Here is a 17,399-nt window from a genome sequence, read left to right on the forward strand (position 1 = left end):
GAACGGGAGACGTCACGCCAACAAAAAAGTGGGGGGTGGGAGGGCGGAGGAGGTTTTTGTGCAGGAGAGGCGCACGAGCTGTGTGTGGATACAGCCGAGTTAGAACTTCCTTCTCCCCTCTCCCCTCCCCTCCGTTCTTCTGGCCTGCCTCCCGCCTCCCCCCACCCCCACCCCCATCGCGCGCTCTCTCTCTCCCTCTCCCTCTCTCTCTCACACACACACACACACACACACACACACACACACACACACACACACACACACACACACACACACACACACTCTTGTATTTTGTGCTGTCGTAAAACCCACGTGTCCAGCGGGGAGCCTGCCAGAGCGTGGAGCGGAGGAGCCGGGACGCGGCAGCGGCCGAGCGCAGCAGCCCGCCGCGGCTCCGGCGCCCGGGTCCGCCCGCACTCCCGCGTTCAGCGTAACTGTTCTCACGCCCACCGCAGGCCTCCACATCCCTGGCTTGCGGCCCCGGAGGGTCCCGGGCGGGCGGATCTCTAGGGCTCTGATCCCGCGCTGCCCAGGGGCATGTAGCGTACCCAGGGCGCACACTCTCCCGCACGCTCACCGAGACACGCACGCACGCACCCGCCGGCGGCTCCGAGTTTTCAGGTAAGCGAGGCTTGGCTGTGGCTGAGGGTCTTGGACCCGGGGAATAGGAGGCTGGAGGTCCTGCGCTGGGGGCGGGGGGCGAGACTGTCCCGCCTCCTGGCGCCGGAGGCCAGCGCGGCTCAGGCGCTGCGCCACTCCAGTTCGGGTCGGCTCCGGGCGGGGGCAGAGGGTGGGGGCTGCGTCCTGCCGCCGAGTTCTGCTGGGAAGCGCCCTCTCTCCGGGCTTCAACAGTGCCGGCTGGGCGCTGGGCGCCTCGGGCTGGGAGGCAAGGCAGGGTGCACACAGCTCCCCCCGCGCGGCGCTGCGGCTTCAGAGTAAACTTTGCGTCCCAGCCGAATTGGGAGGAGGAAGCCTCCGAACCGGGTTGCCGCCGGCGGAGCCAAGGACTCAAACTCTCGCTCCAGGGTCTTGGCGGCGGTCCTCCCCGCCCCTCTCGCACCAGGCCCTGAGTCCGGCTCACGCGCGCCCTCCTCTTTGCCCTCTGCCCCCAGCTTGAAGCGTCGGACATGCTGAAGCCCGGAGACCCCGGCGGCTCGGCATTCCTCAAAGTGGACCCAGCTTATCTGCAGCACTGGCAGCAACTCTTCCCGCACGGCGGCGGCGGCCCGCTCAAGGGCGGCGGTGCCGCGGGTCCCCTGGGCGCACCGCAGCCCCTCCAGCCGCCGCCCCCCCCGGAGCGCACTGAGCCCCAGCCCGACAGCCTGCGCCCGCGGCCCGCCTCGCTCTCCTCCGCCTCCTCCACTCCGGCTTCCTCCTCCACCTCGGCCTCCTCTGCCTCCTCCTGCGCCGCTGCCGCCGCGGCGGCCGCCGCCGCCGCGCTGGCCGGTCTCTCGACCCTGCCCGTGGCGCAGCTGCCAGTGTTCGCGCCTCTGGCCGCCGCCGCCGTCGCCTCGGAGCCGCTGCCCCCCAAGGACCTGTGCCTCGGCGCCGCCTCGGGCCCGGGGCCCTCCAAGTGCGGAGGCGGAGGAGGCGGCGGCGGCGGCGGCGGCGGCGTCGGGGATGTCCGGGGCGCCCCGCGCTTTCGCTGCAGCGCGGAGGAGCTGGACTATTACCTGTACGGCCAGCAGCGCATGGAGATCATCCCGCTCAACCAGCACACCAGCGACCCCAACAACCGTACGTAGCAGCAGCCCGCGTGCTCTCTTTCGGGGCGCTGGCTCCGTCGAGCGCGGGCGCCGGTCCGGGAGGCAGGTCGGATGAGGGGGACACCGGCTTGTGGGCTTTCCAGGCCGCGGGCCCGCACCTCTCAGACCACTGTAGCCAAAGTTTTCTGGGTTAGAGAAGGAAGGAGAACGGTTGGGACGGCCGGGTGACACCTCTGGGTTACCTCTTCCCCCTCCGCTCATTCCCTGCTTCCCAGCCCCGAATCTTGAAGACCCGAGTTGCTCGCGGACCGGGCAGTACAGATCACAGCCCTCCCGCGGCATACTGCGCCTCGCGCGGGGCGGGTACTTGCGGCGCGCGATGGGAGTGTCCGGGGACCGGCCCGGCCTGGCCTTAGAGGGGACAGGGCAGGGACTGTTAGCGGTCCCGGGGAGCGTGGATTCCAGAGCTGATTTCTCCTTCTCGCTATCTTACTTCTGGGGTTAACTGCGTCAGCTCATTTTCGGACCGCGGGGTTGTCGGGGGACCGGCCGGGAGCTGCAGGCTGGCCCGGCCTCGCTGGAGTAGGAGTTTTGGATGACACTGGGTCAGTCTCTCCCTGCAGGCAGGCATTATTCTTAGGTTTACCATTTATTTTAGAGAAGAAGGAAAAGAAAAAGAATGCCAGTTGCTTAGTGAGAAAACATTTCCGGCTTCAGGGCAGGGTCGTTCCCTGCGGATCCCGCATTCTCCGTGCACCCTTGACCCTGCAAACGTTTACAGTCCGTAGCCACGCATGTCGGCTTACGTATTGTTTTTAATGAGGGTAACAGTAATTTAGTATAAGAAGCTTGCTCTTCTTTTCCCGAAATAAATGACAAAATGCCTAAATTAACATCAGTTTTCTTCTAGCTTCCGTTCCTGTATTCACAATTTCAAACTCTTGATCCCAAGTGTAGTTCCATTTTCAGGTTTTGAACCAAAACTCTAAATGAAGATCAAGGATGTGTTATTTATTTTTTATATCCAATTCTTTTTGGTAATTTCAGAAGTTATGCTATGTTTACACTTAATGTGTTGAAATAAATGCTAAGTATACTTCCAGAGACCCCAGGAGAGAGCATTAAAGCAGGTCAAGAGTTAGGTTGAAAGCAATACGGGATTTGAAACCGCGCTCCGCTTCTTTCTTCGTCTCATTCCTTCATCTAGCTTCTGTATGAGGAAAGTTAATTGTAAATGTATATGATCATTCTATTTTAAACAAGTCCCTTCTTGCAGAATGTCTACTAATCCGTGAGCTTCTTAATTCGTTGTAAAAGCAAAATAACTACAGGTTGTAGTTATTTAAAGGACTCCCAAATTTATTACTTTGATTAAAAACACTGAGCATGACCCTAGTGATTGAGGTGTATTAATCTTTTCATAATGGTTGGAGATAATTGTTCTAATGGAGATAATTATTATTAATAAAAAGAGTAGTTGTATTTACTTTTTTCCTTTCTAGAGTCTGAGGGTAAAGTATTTGGTTTAAAATGAGGGTTTCAACTCAGATTTGCTCTGCAGTTAAGAAAATTCCTATATTTCAGAGTTCCAGAAAATTTTATAAAACTATGTTGTCTTAATGGATTTCAAAAAATACTTATCTCCTACTGAATTTCTTGATTGTGTTGTTTTCAAAGCAGTTCTTTAAAAATGTAAACTAAAAAAATAAGATATGCTTTCATAAAAGGTATTTCTTACCCCTAAGTGAAATATAGTCACTGTGGACTGAGAGTGCTTCAGCAGACTTGCAGTTTTTCTTCTGAATTAAATTAGTGCTGGAAAAGACACCAGCAGTGCACCCCAAAGCCCTGGCTGTGCGCTGAGCTAAATGTGTTGTTTACAGTGCAATCTTGAGGTTCAATACATTTTCACCAGAGAAAAACCTAGACTAATCAGAGAAAGAATTGGGACAGATTCCTAATTAATATTTGGCTATTGAACTAGTTTATTGTCTAGGTACCCTTTTTCCGTGGCTGGAGGAAATGAATTATGATTTATTCAAATTCTTCCTATTGTGTTAACCTTCTGATATCTCCTTTTGAGTCGACTGGACTGCTTCAGTGTGCAAAGTGCAGGGGCAAGGACAGGAGTGAAGGGAAGTCAGATTGTCCCATTAGAGTTACGCTTCACATTGCTCTCTAATTAAAGGGCAACTGAGAAAGAAAATAGAAAGCTGAGGTGGCTCTCCATGTAATGCTGGGAGACTAGGTCTGCCATGCTTCCAGGAACTTCTCTGGGCAAGAGTAGGCACTCATTTGAAACCATGAGATGTGTTTTACAAAGATGAAGTGAGAAGCGATTGAGTTTAATCTAACTAGGGGATCAGAACAACTCAGAAATGCAAACAGTGCGAAACTGTTTTTTCCCTTGGCAGGGAAAGTTGATATATCACTTGAAAGATGGTGAATAACAGCTTCTCCCCATTCCCAGGTTGTATGTGGGCCGGGGGTGGGGTGAGAGGCGGGCAGAAGGGAAGCACCTATTAATTTATCAGTCACAGATCTTCCTAGTTTTCCTTTTAGTCTATTGCCCTTTCCCTCTAAAAGAACTCTGTGAAGTGACCACTCAGCAGTGCTTCGTTTTATTGCTTTGTATTTAAAAACGTATTGAGTCGTATTCTCTTTTTCTTACAAGGCAAAGAAAGGGGCCTCCATACTTCTCCTTTTAGAAGAGTAACTTTTTGCCTGAGATCAGCAACCCAGTAACACCTGTAATCAGTATCACCTTCACCTTGAAACTTTATTGCCACCTATGGCAAATGCCATAAGTGAAGGGTGTTGTAGCTCTCTTTCACACATAAAAAGATTTAAAACCAGCAGAAACTATACAAGCTGGCCCGGGTGAGCTCTTCCAGTATATATCTAACTAACTCTGTGTATGAAGTTATTCTATGATTGAAGTACGCTTTCCACTGAGGCTCTCAATGCTTAGTTGCCTCTTCCTTTATCTCTAAAGTCAGGTGGAGCTTGTGTAATGTAAATGGGGGATGGGGACCTTTCTTCCTCCTGTATTACTGCCCTCATTTGCTGCCGGTTTGCCTGAAGCCATTGATTCCGTCAGGCTCCGTTGCCGTGGCCTCTTCTCGGGTTCCGGGAGTTGGTGCGTTGTTTGAGACCCTGTCACTACTCTTGGAAGGTATTGAGCAGCGGCCAAGAGGGGCGCCGGACGTTTGTGTTTGTTCGGAGACAGCCGGCCGAGCCAGTTAGCTTTTCATACCTTTTTTTTTTTTTTGGTTAAGACATTCCTCCCTCGTACCTGGGAGAGAGCAGGGGACTAATCCCGCCTGGGGTCTCTCTGCGGAGAATTGAGTCGGGGCAGTCCGCAACTTCCCCAGCTGCAGGTCTCTTATCTCCTCCGTATTTCGGGGAGGCCTGCTGCGCAGGGAACAGCACCGGCGTGTGCGCAGGTGTTGGAGTTGGGCCCGAGGCTCCCCTGTTGGTAGCGCCATCCTTTCCAAGGGTTTGAGGAGAGATACTGGGGCGAGAAGGAAATCTGGGGTTTGTTTGGTTGAGAGGTCAGGGAAAGAGAGAAAAGGAGGGCGAGTGTTTTCTGACCCTCCCTAATCTCTTCCCACCCAGTTGGAAAACGCAGGTCCTGTTTGGGAAGCTCCCGAGCCCAGTAACCCACCAGTGGGATTCTCCTTACGCCAAGGCACACTCGCTGCGCTACTCCCCGCTGTCAATGGCCAGCAAGCGACTGAGATTTCAGACCTGGTCCCCGGTGGGAGGGAGGCTCGGCCTCACTGTGTGTGCTTTTGTGTTGTCCTCTTTTTCTTCTTCTCTTTGCTCTCTTTTTGTGTGCACGCCCAGCCTCATCCCGTAACACACATAATTTAGCTATTTTACATCATTCGTTATCTAGCGCCCTGAAACTGAACATAGAGCCATATATTAGATTGAGGTTAGAAGAGGTGGCGACTGTTTATTTAAGGTGATAAAACGGTTCATCAGCAGTAATCTCCATCGATATGTGCCACCAGAAGATGAAGGATGAGGGGACAAGCCACAATTAATTGCCCTATAGTTTTGTCGGAGAGAGTGGAGCCAGCCCAGACCCGCTTCGATCTCCTCTCGCGTCTCCTATTCATCATCTCCGCAATGTATATGGCGGCCTCGCAGGGGCAGGGGCCGGCGAGGTTTATCTCGGCGCAATATTCTCTCACCTTCACACACTGGCGCTGCCATTTAATTTATTAATACAGTCATCAGGAGACAAATAAAACCCACATTTGCTCCCTCTTTCTTTCCCTCCCCCTTTTGTCTCTCCCTCTTGATCCCAGGGCCAAGCCGGCAGCCAGGCAGAGCAGGGAAAGCCCAGCGCGTAGGCAATTCGTAGGGAAGCCTTAAACTCGCCTAGAGAGAGGCTCCCAGAAGGTTCCTGGGAGCTGGGCCGCCCCGCGGGGGCGAGACCACAATCGGTTCCCCTAGCGGGCCTGCCTCGCCTCTGGATCTGCTCCTAGACCCGCTCCCGGGAGCCTAGAAAAACCCTCCCGCTGGCAGGAAAGGGGCAAGGCCTTCAACATACAGATTAAGTGCTGGGGGGCCTGGCGCCCACCCCGTGCACGGTCCACCGCCATCCCAGCCAGCCAGTGGCTTGGCGCGAGGAGGGCTAAGCAGGGAGTGCGGGCTGGAGGGGGACGTGGAACTGTGGCGCGAGAGACTCCCAGCCACAGCGCTCCGCCTGCCCTCGGCCCCGTCGGCCGGCGCCCTCGGCGACCCCAAGGCCCAGTGCCCCCACCACGAAGCACGCGGAGCTGCCAGCAGGCGGCACTCCCGGGGCCGCGTCGCCGTCACCGGGCGGCGATCGATGGGCGCCGGCCCCCACCGGGCTCGGCCTGCGGGACAGAGGGCCGCGACCTCGGCGGCGGTCGCTGAGAATTTATAGCCGGGCGGTTACCGCCTCCCAGGCGGGGAGACAGGCTTTTCAGCTGCTCCTCGGTTCCCTTCCCGGAGGACACGTGAGGGCAGACGAAAGCGGCGGAGAGGCTTTGGGGAGCGAAGGCCCAGCGCGGCAGGCGCGTCCCGAGGGTCCCCGCTCCGCCTGCGTCCACGCGCTCCTGCCCACCTCTCGAGAAGGCGAAAGAGCCCTGAGACGTTTTATATTTCACCTTTCCTAGAACGAGAAATGAGATACCAGAGAACTCTGGCTTGCTTTGCCCCTTTTACCTTAAAATAGACCCATTTTCAATTACACAAGTCGCACGTGCCCTTGTAAAAACATTCAAACAATACAGAAGGATAAGGAGGGAAGAGTGAAAGTCTGGTCTTCACTCCACTTGGCCTGGCCTTCTGAAGCCAGTGGGTGAACAAGTCTAAAACTTGATGATACCTCCTTCTCTTACTTAGAGACCCATAAACAAGAGTATTAACAGATCTATTCAAGAGAGAGAAGAGACCATGATCTCTTACATTCCCTAATGCTAAAATGGCATTTTGAAGTATCTTGCTTGGGGAATATAATATCTCTCACAGATACAGACAACATTTTATGAATAATAATTATGAAGTTGTGAAAAAACTTACCCTGATTTTGAGAGAAAATAGGAACATTTATTTGCCTATTCTTTATGAGTACAAATAGACGTACTATGTATTGTTTGGCCTGGAATGCTGTATCATATATATAATACATATATATTTTTTATGTGTAGTTTAGGCATCTAGCCCACTTTTTTCCTCAAATCTTTTCATGTAGGTGTTAGTGGCTTGCTGTCTAGAAAACACTCTGCTAGAATGTTTGTCCGCTTGGGCCACATTTGTCAACCCCAGCTAATCAGTTACTTGTTTTAGTCATCCTCAAGCTCCTTTGGGACTCCAAGACATAAGTCAGAAGCCACATGTTTTCAGTGGCGGAAGTTTTGTGTATTAAGAAACAGTAACATTAGGATATAACATGTATTTTGCCGTAGCCTTTCAGGTAGAGTATTTTGAAATAGCATGAAATGGTTTATAAATGAAGAAAACTTATACTGGATGGACAAATGATGGTGGGTTGGCCTTGCCTACCCTGCAGGTATTCTTCTACATATTGGGAGAGCCTCAGCTTGTCACTCTGCAGAATGCTACTATTAAGTATTTCAGCACTTCATGGAGACAAATGAAATTTAATAAGTTGAAGAAGTACTTTAGAGGACTTCTTAGAGAAAGGACTAGCCATACTCTATCATGCATAACAAATAACAGGAGTGTGCTTGTTGTCTGTGTGGGTGGTGGCCGGAGTTGGCACCTTTCCTCCTTATTTTATTGCTGATGTAGTGGGTGTGATGTTACAGGTTGTGGAGATCTTGTAAGTTGACGGCATCTCTGGTATGGACTGTTAGGGAGGAAATACCAAATACTCTTTCTTCTCACCCTTTGTTTCACTGAGCCAACCAGAAAGGGAAAGTCTGTTAACTCCCTGGGGTGATTTATTTTTATTTTTATGGGCATATTGCCTTTGCTTATTGTCATTTGTTTTAAGCTATTTTTGCTAAGGTGCTGAAAGCCCATTTCTGAAGTTAGGCACTAAAATTCAAAATTATGGACATTATCTACTTACTTTTCAAATTATCCTCTTACGTTAACCTCCCCAAACCCAAGAGTGTGGGAAAAAGAGAGAAATCTCTTTAATTCAATCATGCTACAACAGTTTTGCAGCCCCAAAATAGTGACTTCAGTGAAATATTTCAATTATATTGATTGAGTTATGAGTTTGGATATAAAATTCTCCTAGTTTTCATTAATCTTAGATCTCTAGGTTTGGAGGCTTTTGGAGTCAGGCAGACTTGATTGTGAATCCTTCTCAGCCACTTTCTAGTTTCTGGTCCTTGGTCAAGTTACATTGCTCATGAAGCCTCAGTTGCCTCATCTGCAAAATGGGAATTGTGGTATTTAGATAATATGGTGGTTGTTTGGTTGAAGGTAGGTGTCTGGCACATAGTAGGCACTTGGTAATTGTGAGTTTTTATTGTCTTTTCCTTCTATCCCCCCTTTATCTTAAAGTTTTTGTTTTCACAGTCAGAAGCTTGAGAGGGTGTGTGAAGTGTCTGCATTCTGGAGGTGTTGACTTAGGGTAAGGGTGAGACTACCTCCCTCCATCTAGCTCTAGGGTCAAAAGCAGAGCCTGGCACAGTTTTGACATTAGTTTGTGTTGCTGAAAGAGGGGTCCTTTGTGTGATGGAGGTCTAGGAGGCATGGCCACTTCACTACCTGCAGAAACAGGTTGCTACTTTTCACTTGAGAGGTCTGGGGACACCCTCAAGAAGCTGAGGTCAAAGGTCCGCTCATTCCCTGGGCTCTTTTGGGGGAAGTGGAGGAGTAGCTGCTGGAGGGGAAGGCGCCGTAGGCTGCAGCCCTTCTTCAATGAAATAGGATACTCACCTAGTCAACCTTCAGTTCGCCGTGAAGCGAATGGCAAAATGGGATCGCACACCATGCTGGGTTGCGATTAGGTGTTCCTCGAAGGTTCCTCAGTGACTCACTTGTCACAAGTTCTTTGGGCATTTCAATTGTTCAAGCACGGATAGGGCACACCCAGGGCGATGCACCAGGACTGGCTGTGACCAAGGCTGGGCGTAGGTGCCCAGAGGGCGACCCGCCGCCTAGCGCTGGCGCATCCGCTGGTGCCCAGCTCTTGCCATCTCCGCCAGTCGGGGCTCGCCCGATATCAGGCCCAGTGCCACAGGGCTCTGTTGCGCAGGGGCGCCGTGGCTCCCCAGGGAAGCTGGGCCAGGGAGGCCGGTTTCGCCGGCGGGCGCCGAGGCCGCCTTCCAGAGGCAGGTCCGCCAGGCCAGGGCGCAGACACGGCGGCTCCGCCAGGCCCATTAATAACCCGGAGGGCGCTGCGATCCGACAGCATGGTCGCCGCAGGCCTGCTTCCCGCGGCTGCTTGACCTGTTCCTGCCCAGTTTGAGTCGAGGGACACTGGAGGTCCACGGCCGGCCGCCCAAGAGGGTGGGGGTCCCCTCGCGCGCCGGCTGCTCTGAGGAACATAGGAGAGAGTGGGCTTTACTACAGCTCTCACTTAATTTATAACGCAAAATAATCGCATTTAGCCTCGGGCTCAACCGTCTGGGCAGGATTTGGGGCCCTCTCCATTGAACCTTTATCCTCATCATTAAAGACCCATTATCTTGATCGTTAAATTTGCTGTTGGTGTTTTGGGGGGCGGGCTTCCGGGAAGAGCTTGCACGCACGCACAGGGCACCCCAAACCCGACAGAACAGCCCCCCCCTTTCCCTACCCGTCCCCACCTGGCTGGAGTGCCCGGAGCGGGCGCTGCCGGGGCGCTCGAGAGACCCTAGCGCCAGTGCGCCCTCTGTGGCCGGGGCCTAGAACTGGGGCTCCGCGAGGCCAAGGCCGGCTCCGCCCACTCGCGTGGACGTTCTCGCGGGAGGGGAGCGTGGGTCGAGGAGTGGGGGTGGCGTGCAGCGCCGGACCGGTCGCCCACCTGCTCTGGTGATTTTGAAAGTCTCTTCTATAACTGTACAGAAAGGAAAACCAGACATACCCTGGCGACCAAGGTAGAATCTCTCCGAGATATCAGATTGGTCGAGAGACCGCCTTTTCTCTTGGTACAACGATAAATACACTTTGAAACACCGCTGAGAGAGAGAACCCGAGGGAACAGGGGAGAGGGTCAGAGGGAGCCGGAGGCAGAAGGGAAGAGGGAGAGAAAGGGGCAGAGGCCGGGGAGGAAAGCCTAGAGCCATCGGTTCCTTGGAGACCACAACGCCGTCCGCACCCAACTAGGGAGGCTTTTGGAGGCGCCCGGGGCCTCGACCCTGTGCCAGGTGGATTTGGGTGCGACGAATTCCAAGGGAGCGCGTCGGGTCACCTCTCCCCCTGCTCCCAGTGGCCTCGGCGCCCTCCGGCGTCACCTCCCTCGCAGGTGGCTCACCCGGGCGGGGATGCTGTTGGCGCGGGGTTTACCCGGGGTTAACCCTCTCCCTTTCCTCCCTCCCTCTCGCGTGTCTCTGGCAGGTTGCGACATGTGCGCGGACAACCGCAACGGCGAGTGCCCCATGCACGGGCCGCTGCACTCGCTGCGCCGGCTCGTGGGTACCAGCAGCGCCGCGGCCGCCGCGCCCCCTCCGGAGCTGCCCGAGTGGCTTCGGGACCTGCCACGGGAGGTGTGTCTGTGCACCAGCACCGTGCCCGGCCTGGCCTACGGTATCTGCGCGGCGCAGAGGATCCAGCAGGGCACCTGGATTGGGCCCTTCCAGGGCGTGCTCCTGCCCCCGGAGAAGGTGCAGGCCGGCGCCGTGAGGAGCACGCAGCATCTCTGGGAGGTAAGTCGGCCGCCACCGAGAACCTTGCCACCCAGCTGGAGGTTTGGCCGGCAGAGAGCCTCCCTTGTTCCCCAGAGGGTAGTGGAGGCTCGATTTCTCTGGTCACGCAGATGCCTGGTATTTGCAGCACCTGCAGTGAAGAGGTGCAGAGCCAGGCCCCGCACTACAGCAACCCAGCCAGGAAGACAGGGCTTACAGGTTTCTGAAGATGGAATCACCATAACAAGCTTCCATTCTAGCTGTGATAGATTTGACTGTTGTCTCCCTTGGTCTTGAGAAAAAGAGAAAACACCTGAGGAGATAGAACAGAGGAGATTGGGCATTGGGATGTGAGCTAGGTGAATTTTGTGCCCTATTTTAAGCTCTTCCAACATGTTGTTTTTGTTTTTGCCCACTGGGCAAGAAAGAACATAAGCATCAACAGGAGGAAGGAGAGCCAGGTTCATTTTCTCAGATAAAAACAATTTGGTAAACGCTGAATGTGAGAGACTGTAACATCTTTCACAACTTTCACAGTGCCCAAAGTAAAGCAAAATCATACTGTGAATCAGATACCACAAATTATGCTTTTTCTGACAAAGTACAGTTATTCAGTCTTCAACAAGGTACTGTAGGAAAACTCTGAGCAGTTTGGTGTAACCCATTTGATAGTACTTCAATGGTACAATCTTACCTGATGCTATTACTTAAAAGTCAGCAACGTATTTGAAAACTATTAACCTGAGATTTGTCTCAAAGCTTCATGGTTGATTATTGAGGTCCATTCTGGAAGAGACAGACCCTTAATGTAGGTTTTCCCCACACCAGTTTTAGATACTCCCACCATGGAGAGTTATTTATGAAAATAAGGTGCCAGAAGTCTTACTCTTAAGCAATATGTACATCTGACTGAGGCCAGGCAATATAATGGAGTGGGATTTGCCAGAAGACAAACTTTTTTAAATGCCAGGGGCCAAGTTGGCATGGACCTTAAGGCTCCATTAATGGCTCATTTCTGCAACAGCTTGCCCCCCACTCTTGGCTCAGTAGCCTGCAAGATGATCATTTTCCACTGCAAGTTGCCTTATAGTCACTAACTAAACTCATGCGATTCAATAATCCACTCAGATTTTTGCTGAGCACCCACTCTGGCCAGCACTATGACTTGGTCTCCAGAACGCTTGTATGACTATTGGCAGTGGGGTACTAAGGCCTGTGTCTGCAGAGCTGCCTTTGATTAAAGGGGAGGGGCTAAATCTATGAGCTCATAGCCAAGCAGCCCAAGATGACCACATGGTGGCCAATGGGCGGTGTACCCTACAGTTATCCACTGGTGCACTGCACTGTGCCCAGGCGCCCAGGTTCCATTTCACACCCAAACTGTTGTGAAATTATTACTGGAAAACAATTATACGTTTTTAATCTTTCAGAATAGAATTCTTGAATGAGGGAAAAAAAGAGGCATATTTATGTTGCCAAATAGTGCTTTTTTTTTTTAAACAGAAATTTTATATAGGGAAATGGGCCAGGAGAAAATGGTCAATACATTGAGTCAAGTTAGACTTCAGAGCTTTTGGATAGGAAAAACTGACATGTGGGAAATAAAGCATCTGGTTTTGAAATATTTTCTAGTTGGTTTTTGTTTTTGACTAATTAGTTGTTACCTCCACTGTGGTTTCAAGTTTATAAAACAATTCCATTCACTTTTCGTGTTCCAGTGATATTAGGAACTCTATACCATACAGTTAAAGATCTGCCAATACTTTTCTGAGGAAATCGTAAAGCAATTGCTTAGTGGTACAGATTTGTTCTATCTGAAAATGTTAAAACTGAGCACTATTACATTGCCTTCTGATGCCTTGGGTTTAGTGCCTGTTTATTTTTAGAGTGCCAGGGGACAAAGCCATAAATATGAAAAAAATCCCATAGCTTATTGTAGTTGTTGGTTTTTGTTTTCCTAAAAGGCTTTGAATGATTGGGATGTTGGCAGGAGACCACTATACAGATAGAATATGATGCTGTATATCAATACTGAAAACTATGGAGCCTTTTTTCTGCACCTTTACTTGTACTTGATGAAGTTAAAATTCTGTTGTAGCAAAGAGACTGGGGAATTTAATTAGTTTGTTGTTGTTGATGATACTTTGGTGGATATAAAGGGAGTTTTACCTGCTGTTTAGGGTATGTGAGTTGAGTGTGTTGGGGGGTGGTACATAGACTTGGTTCTGTGTTACAAAAAAAGACTTGCTGAGTTTATGCTTGAATGATCTGCTTCTAAAAAGGACATAATCTATTTATTTTTATCATCTGTAAGAATAGTTACAATAACATGCATTTAGGGGATTGAAGGGATATTAAAACTGAGGCCATGTAATATGTTTCAGACTCCTGGGAGATCATATAAATGTGACCGACCAGGGTCAGGTAACTTAGTGCCAATGTCCATGTGTAAGATAAAATACTTATTTAATAGGTTTCAGAGTTTTACTAGTATAATTATTTTTAAGATGTGAAGTGTAAGTTTATTTTTAATTTTTAAGCATTATGATTTATTATTTTTATAAAATGTGACTATTTGAATTGTTACATTTATAACGGAAAATTCTAAATGTTGGATTGTTCCTCAGATTTTAGTCTTTCCTTTCAAATCTAAATTTTATTGTGAAAAATTTTTAATTATTATATTTTTTATATTAGAAAGAATCAGTAATTGGAATACACTGTAGGTCTATAGGAAACTTTTGGCAATAATTGTTTAATGACTCATGTAATAATTATCCATTTTGAAAACATACTTTTAAAGATATCTTCCAGACTATCAGATCGACATAAAGCAGATCTTGAAAAAATTAAAAACAATCGATCATGACTATTTCATTTAAAAAGTCAACTGGAATTGTTTCTCTTTCTCACATTTTTTTTCAAGTCACTTGCAGGTGAAGAAATGTCTTTATATTTAGAGTTCAATACTCAGGTCCTGATGGATCTTACCAAGGTTACTTATCTTTATTTCAGTACAATAAATGGATTGCTAATCCCGTCACTGTTTCCAAGTAGATGATGGATTTTTGTTTCAGTTTACAGTTCATTGTTTTTAGTAAGGTTGTACTTTATTATACACATGAAGGCTTATTACAGAAACAATCAGATTCACTTTAGTTACTCCGTTTGTTGAATCATTAAAAGCTCTTTTTTTTTCTTGTAGAAAAATCATTTTAAAATATTTAACATATATCATTTACGGAGAGCTTGTTTGATTGGTTTGTAAGTGTGCTATCATCTTTTAGTTAATATTTTCTTTATGTAAAATCCTGGTTCATAAAAATACAATTTAAAGAAAGTTAAATATCATTCCACTACCTTCATTATGTTTTGACTCTTTTGGGTATTTGTAGTTTAAGGAGGTTAACAAGCTAAAAGCCAAATTATTAGTCCTTTTTTGGGCCAATTTCTTTTAGACTCAGAATTCTAATGTGTTTTACAAAAAAATAATAAGTTCAGATACTTTAAAACAGAAATATTACAGGATGGATTAAGCAATCACTTGCCTTGCTTATATACCTGTATTCCAGCAAGACTTGAATGCATGATATATTTCTAGCTATTTGGCCATAACGGGAAAGATCTTTCTGAATGTTTTGCAAAGAAAACATAGTCTTTCTCAGCAATTAGGTCTTATTGATGAGAGTGAGATAATTTCGTCCTAATGTGTTTTCTAATAAAGAAGTGAAAAGGCACATTTGATTCCAACATTTATGAAAACATTATCTCAATTATTAATGTGCCCCTTTTCCCTTGAGATAAATTAATCTAGTCGTACATGGTTTCCCCTTTCTGCTTAACATCAGAATTTAATACGACTGGACCTGAGGAATGTACACGGTGTATACTTTAAATTCTACTGGAAGAAAATACGGAAATTTAAAATTAAGTTACAGTTTAAGATAGCCTAGAATTACTCAAACCTTTCAACTCAAAGTCTGATTTGACAAGAAATTTTACCAACATTGACAAAATAAATTGCACTTATTTTCACCCTAGAAAAGTTTTTCTGTTAATTGAAATAATGCAGTAACTTGTTAGGATTACAGTCAAGGTACTAATTTTACAGAATTTCTCTTTGCCTGAGTAAAATTTGAGTGTCTCATTTTCAATTGCACTACGTAGAAAGCGTCATTATTTTTCTTCAGAAAATCAAGGGGTATAACATAATGTGGTCCTTTTTGTGGTTTGATTTTGTGCCATAATATTTTAGATTTAATAAGAGTTTTACTTTGAAGCAAATGGTCTATTTTTCATCATTACTATTTAGCTTAGGTCAAAAGACATTAATGAAAACCAATTTTAAAAATATATTACATGCTGCTAAATGTTTATATTTCAAAGCCATCACAGGTAATTGGTGCTAGAAGGAAATGAATTGATTTCGTATTTTAAGTGTATTCTATATGTTTCCATAAGCGACCCAACTCCATCTATAGTACTGTACCCATTTGTATATATTTAGATGTTGAAAAAAATCACTTGAAAATAATAATTTTAAATTCAATAAAAATCATTTTTAAATTCAATTAAAATCACTTAAAAATTGTTCCAGTGATAGTGCTGTAACTGTATACTCCATATTTTGCTTTATAGACCTGGGCTCATTTTGGCCTTGTTCACCAAAACACCAGGGGACAGAATTATGTGGCTGTCACAGCTACATTGAAGTAAAAATTGTGTTTCTTAGCAATTTATCATTTAATATAGCAGAGTGCTTGTCATTTTAGTTTTGAATATATCGACTCCATGAAATCCAAATAATGTCTCCTTCAAAATAAACCATAGTCATGTTACTATTATGTTTTTAATTATGCAGAGTAACAGCTGGTGCATCTCTTTGGCTTTGCCTCATTTGATTTGAAGATACCTTTTATAGTGGTGCCCACTTGATCGAGTGTGAGCATTTTGTAGTTTTACATAAACTGTAAAACCATCTGCCGCCTCTTGAAATGGTTTCCAGAATTGTGTTAAAAATCAAAACTTAGTACTTAAAGTTGGCTTTGAAAAGGTCCATTTAAAGTCCTGGTCCTCTTGGTTTATGTACCAAATGCCACCCTTGGTTTTCTAAGTCCAAAAATGACTCTGCTTTAAAAAAAATTATAACAGCCATTTGGAAATTCTCGTTAGTGAAGTTTAATCCAAATATGCATGTGACACTACAGTATTTTAGTTGCAAATACTTTATAAAGAATGATGTGTTCTGTATCTGCAGGACTGTTTTTCTCATTGGTCAGTTCAGTTTATCTATTGTTTACAGATTGCTTCTTTTGATAGCATTTGGTCCATGTGAAGAAAGTAATTCACAAGTATTTCTTGGTCCATAACTGCATATTTTCTTACATTGTATAATTTTTTTTCCTTTTTCCACACTGCCTTAAAAATAGGGTATGGAAATTAAAATCAGAATCGCAGAGGTTACTGGACAGATGAAATCTGCTGTCCCCAGTCACTGCGTGGCAGCAAGTGATCTGATGAAAATGTGATTTTGGTAACACTGGGTCAGAGAAACCTGCAGGGGAGCCTTTTAATTTCACTGTGTCAATTAAGGCAGTTTTAATTATTCAAGGAAATCTACTGTGTTACCCAGAAACCACTTGTAGTTGTCGTATAATATTATGAGTTTTAAACATTTTTGGTTGAATATGGAAAACTGCCTATTACTCAGCTGAGGAATCATGTCCACAGTATCAAAATCCTCTTTTCTCAGAGGGTGGATGTGATACATTGGTGTTTGGCTTTTCTAAAAAGTGCTGTGCGTGGGACCACTATGAGACTGCCTTGCTCTCCTTTTTTCTTTTTCTTTTTTAGAATCATATATACTCCACAATTTCATGAGTTCAGACATTCCTTGTGTATTTACACAAGAAATACAGACTCCCGTATAACTACTTAGCATAAAAGCCAGAGCAGCCAGAACAGTGTATACTTTTCCTTGTAAGCATTTGCCACCTCGCTCAGATAAGTTACAGAATTCCATTATCCAAATTGTTACACATGTGTGACAGAGGTTGACCTTTCGTCATGTCAATCCTTTTTGTGTAGGCCCCAGGCTCCAGCCTAATGGCTCAAACCCTGATTTACTCACTGTAATAAGGGCAGGAGGTCGAGCAATTGTCAGGCTGCCTGTTCGTACTCTTCTTGGAGCCTGGTTGAAGGCTGTTAACACAAAGCTTTTCAAAGTGAATTTACAACCAGCACCACTGACAGAGGCCAATCAGTGCACCATAAATGTCAGGTTAGTGAGATTGAGCAGTAAGTAAAGTACTGACAGCACACTATTGGCTGGAATCAATTGGCCAAGGTTTAACTGAGAAGAGCAATCTCTGTGTGGTGGGCTTAGGGAAAGAGCTAAGTGTGCAGT

The 17,399-nt window shown here is 47.2% G+C and overlaps 1 protein-coding gene across 3 annotated transcripts in view; it reads left to right on the top strand.

Annotated features, from left to right (window-relative positions):
* The first annotated feature begins 247 nt into the window (after nucleotides 1-247).
* The window catches only part of PRDM6 (PR/SET domain 6), a 100,793-nt gene continuing 83,641 nt past the window's right edge, over nucleotides 248-17,399 (top strand). For 2 of the 3 annotated variants that reach the window (XM_082380709.1, XM_082380711.1), the window contains exons 1-3: nucleotides 248-621; nucleotides 1,113-1,737; nucleotides 10,707-11,014. In XM_082380709.1, coding sequence (XP_082236835.1) covers nucleotides 1,128-1,737; nucleotides 10,707-11,014 — 918 coding nt within the window. In that variant the 5' untranslated portion in view covers nucleotides 248-621; nucleotides 1,113-1,127. Of the gene's footprint in view, nucleotides 622-1,015; nucleotides 1,738-10,706; nucleotides 11,015-17,399 lie in introns of those variants that run through there. The other variant, XM_082380710.1, reaches the window with a different exon arrangement.

Source organism: Balaenoptera borealis (genome assembly GCF_965194805.1).
Source record: "Balaenoptera borealis genome assembly, chromosome: 2".
Classification (NCBI taxonomy): Eukaryota; Metazoa; Chordata; class Mammalia; order Artiodactyla; family Balaenopteridae; genus Balaenoptera; species Balaenoptera borealis.